Source organism: Octopus bimaculoides, chromosome 7 (assembly GCF_001194135.2).
Source record: "Octopus bimaculoides isolate UCB-OBI-ISO-001 chromosome 7, ASM119413v2, whole genome shotgun sequence".
NCBI lineage: Eukaryota > Metazoa > Mollusca > Cephalopoda > Octopoda > Octopodidae > Octopus > Octopus bimaculoides.
This window is the reverse complement of record NC_068987.1, coordinates 80,096,689-80,098,082: the sequence shown is the minus strand read 5'-3', so window position 1 is coordinate 80,098,082 and position 1,394 is coordinate 80,096,689. Positions and strand designations below refer to the sequence as shown.

At 33.6% G+C, this 1,394-nt stretch overlaps 1 protein-coding gene across 2 annotated transcripts in view; it reads right to left on the bottom strand.

Annotated features, from left to right (window-relative positions):
• The window catches only part of LOC106882255 (hypoxia-inducible factor 1-alpha), a 75,351-nt gene that overhangs the window by 1,625 nt on the left and 72,332 nt on the right, over nucleotides 1-1,394 (bottom strand). For both annotated transcript variants that reach the window (XM_052969770.1, XM_014932903.2), the window contains exon 11: nucleotides 840-987. In XM_052969770.1, the coding sequence (XP_052825730.1) occupies nucleotides 840-987 (148 nt within the window). The remainder of the gene's footprint in view (nucleotides 1-839; nucleotides 988-1,394) is intronic.

The window sequence follows — 1,394 nt, the reverse complement described above, 5'->3', positions numbered from 1 at the left end:
TATATATATATATATATGTACAAATATATATGTGTATACGTGTTTGCGGGAGTGTGTACGTATGAGTACGTACAAGCACATATATGCTTGTGTGTGTGTGTATATGCATGTACGTATAGATGTTTGTGTAAGTGTGTACGTATGTAGACGTTATGAACGCAGGTGGATTATGTCTGTATTGTGAGAATATAGTTGCGTGTATTTTTTCTTTTTTCTTTTTTCTTTTTCTACCTATTAGCGTAACTTTCACTTTTATTCAGCAGTTTTTCATAGCCTCTGTTGCCATTAATAGCCTACGAGAATGCATCGTAGCTCTTCGCTCCGACATTCGAAACTCTGTTCACTATAATGACAACTTATAGTTTGTTCTAAATTATAACATGTATCACTTTTTAATTATCATAACTATAATTATAATAATAATTATTATTATTATTATTATTATTATTATTATTATTATTATTATTATACATATATAAACATATATATGTATATATAAGCATACATATATGTATCGCGTGTGCGTGTGTTAATGTGTGAGTGTGTGTGTGTATGCATATGCGTGTGTGTGTGTGTGTGTGTGTGTGTGTGTGTGTGCGTGCGTGTATGTGCGTGTGCATAAATGCGTGTTGATTTCTCTAAATTTTGAAATCACTGGGTTGAAAGTATAGTGGTGAGCTTTGAAATTCATAGCACTTATGTACAGCAAAATGAATGGCTCTTTACAGTTAAGTATTGTTGTTTAAGACATTACAGTTTTGAAGTAGATAGGACGACTACTTCGGTTAACCCGTCAACAGCAGCACAAAATTAAAAAGCAAAAAGAACAAAAAAAGTACCTGATGACGTGATTCACAGCAATAATCATTTTCGGCTTTTCTGTCCAGTTGTCTCGTATAACAAATGTCCTGCTACTAGTGAAATAAATCCCTTGGCTTTTAGTGGTGCTCCGAAATACAATTTCCATGACAATATTTTTTTCAACCACTAAAGAAAAAAGATCAATGTTATATGGGTGCAGGTATGGCGGTGATAGGAAAAATCATTTAGCAAATATGTGCTTCCGTGTTGAAACCCACTGGGTAACATATTGGAAACTTGGATTCTATCTGACAACGGATTGGTCAGTAATTCTTGAGTGTAATTTGGTAGAAATAGAACTGCGTCAATGACCTATGCATTCATGTACATACTTACATACATGCATGCATACATACATACTCACAGATATAAATATATTTGTACACATGTATATTAACGCACTTATGTGCACTTATACAAGCAAAAACATACGCACGCGCGCGCGCGCACACACACATACATACATACATACATACATATAGATATATATATATGTACACACACACACACACACACACACATATGTATATATA